Source organism: Orycteropus afer, unplaced genomic scaffold (genome assembly GCF_000298275.1).
Source record: "Orycteropus afer afer isolate SDZICR_OR568_19922 unplaced genomic scaffold, OryAfe1.0 scaffold00312, whole genome shotgun sequence".
NCBI classification, from domain to species: domain Eukaryota; kingdom Metazoa; phylum Chordata; class Mammalia; order Tubulidentata; family Orycteropodidae; genus Orycteropus; species Orycteropus afer.
This window is the reverse complement of record NW_006921899.1, coordinates 2,944,654-2,946,149: the sequence shown is the minus strand read 5'-3', so window position 1 is coordinate 2,946,149 and position 1,496 is coordinate 2,944,654. Positions and strand designations below refer to the sequence as shown.

The following is a 1,496-nucleotide window of genomic DNA, read 5'->3' as shown; positions in this document are numbered from 1 at the left end:
CTGACAGGTGTTGCGAGGGCAGGCCTCTCTATGTGACTGCGAACCTTCGGCTCTCGCTTCTTCTTCGGCTCTCGGCTCTCTTCGGCTACGTTCGGCCGACGCTCGTCTCGGCTTCGGCTATCTTCGGCTGCGTTCGGCCCACGCTCGTCTCGGACTCGGTTTTCTTCGGCTACATTCGGCTAGCACCCGTTTTTCTTGGACTCGGCTCTTTTCGGCTGCGTTCGGCTGACGCTCGTCTCGTACTCGGTTACCTTCGGCTACGTTCGGCCGTGGGCCCGGAAGGGTGTCTATGGAGTCGGGAGTGCCGGCCGGAAAAACAGCAATGGCTCCGCTGCTAGAGTATGAGCGGCAGCTGGTGCTGGAACTGCTCGACGCGGACGGGCTGGTGGTGTGCGCCCGCGGGCTCGGCGCGGACCGGCTCTTGTACCACTTCCTTCGGCTGCACTGCCACCCAGCGTGCCTAGTGCTGGTGCTCAACACGCAGCCCGCCGAGGAGGTGCGGCCGCCGGCGGCGCCGACTGAGGGGACTGCGGGAGCGTTGGGGGCGGATCAGGTCCTGGCGCGGCGGATACGGTGCCTCTGAATGGGATGAAGGAACTCCAGGGGTGCAGGGGTGACACGGGCGGGAGGGCTGCGAGAGGCTCCGAGAGGAGTAGGAGAGTCATTGAGGGTGGAGCGAGGCCTCGAGGCCTCTGCAGGGATCGGGCCATGTCTTAAGGAGGCTACGGCCGGGAATAATGGGAAAGCCCCGAAGTTGGATATTGAGAAGCTTCTCGGGGCGGAGGAGTGGGATCTCTGAAAGGGAGCAATTGTAGGGGTGGAGAGGTTCTCTGAAGATGATGGGGAGACATGAAAGGAGACGCTGAGGAGGGGAGAACCCTGTGGCGAAAAGGGGCCACTGTGGAGAAGTGCAGGAGCCCTAGTGGCGCAGTGGTTAAGCACCCTTGACAACTAACCAAGAGGTTGACAGTTCGAACCCACCAGCCCCTTGGCGGGAGCACGATGTGACAGTCTGTATTTGAGAAGACTGAGGCCTTGGAAGGGCCGGAGTGTGAAGGAAGGAGGTGGGGCGGGCATATACCTGGCTGAGGTGTCGTCTGACAAGGCTGAGGCGCCCCCAGATAGAGCAGGTGGCCAGGAGAAAAATGTCACCTAAGAGTGGTCAGAAACTCGCTGGGGGCAGGTACCCTGTCTCCTTCAGCTGGGTATCCCCAGTGCTTGGCGTCCAGCACAACCCAAGGTGCCCCGTGACCATGGTATCAGACTGAAGGTGTAAGGGACAGAGGACCCTCTTACGTAAGTTCTCTCTAGGATGGATGGGGACAGACCTAAGAGTCGAAAACAGTGTCTGGGAAAGGGATTCCTTTGTGTCCCTTGTATGCAGGTTTGTAGGCTGCAAACGTGACTTTGATGGGGAAGTATTTTCCAGGTAGCACAAGTCTTTTAACCCAAGGTTTTATTTATTTTTGTTGTTATTGTTAAAGTATTATTAGCAA

At 58.6% G+C, this 1,496-nt stretch overlaps 1 protein-coding gene across 1 annotated transcript in view; it reads left to right on the top strand.

Moving 5' to 3' along the window:
• Nucleotides 1-289: 289 nt before the first annotated feature.
• ERCC4 (ERCC excision repair 4, endonuclease catalytic subunit) overlaps nt 290-1,496 on the top strand; it is a 36,210-nt gene continuing 35,003 nt past the window's right edge. The window contains exons 1-2 of the mRNA XM_007951811.1: nt 290-573; nt 1,385-1,401. Coding sequence (XP_007950002.1) covers nt 290-573; nt 1,385-1,401 — 301 coding nt within the window. The remainder of the gene's footprint in view (nt 574-1,384; nt 1,402-1,496) is intronic.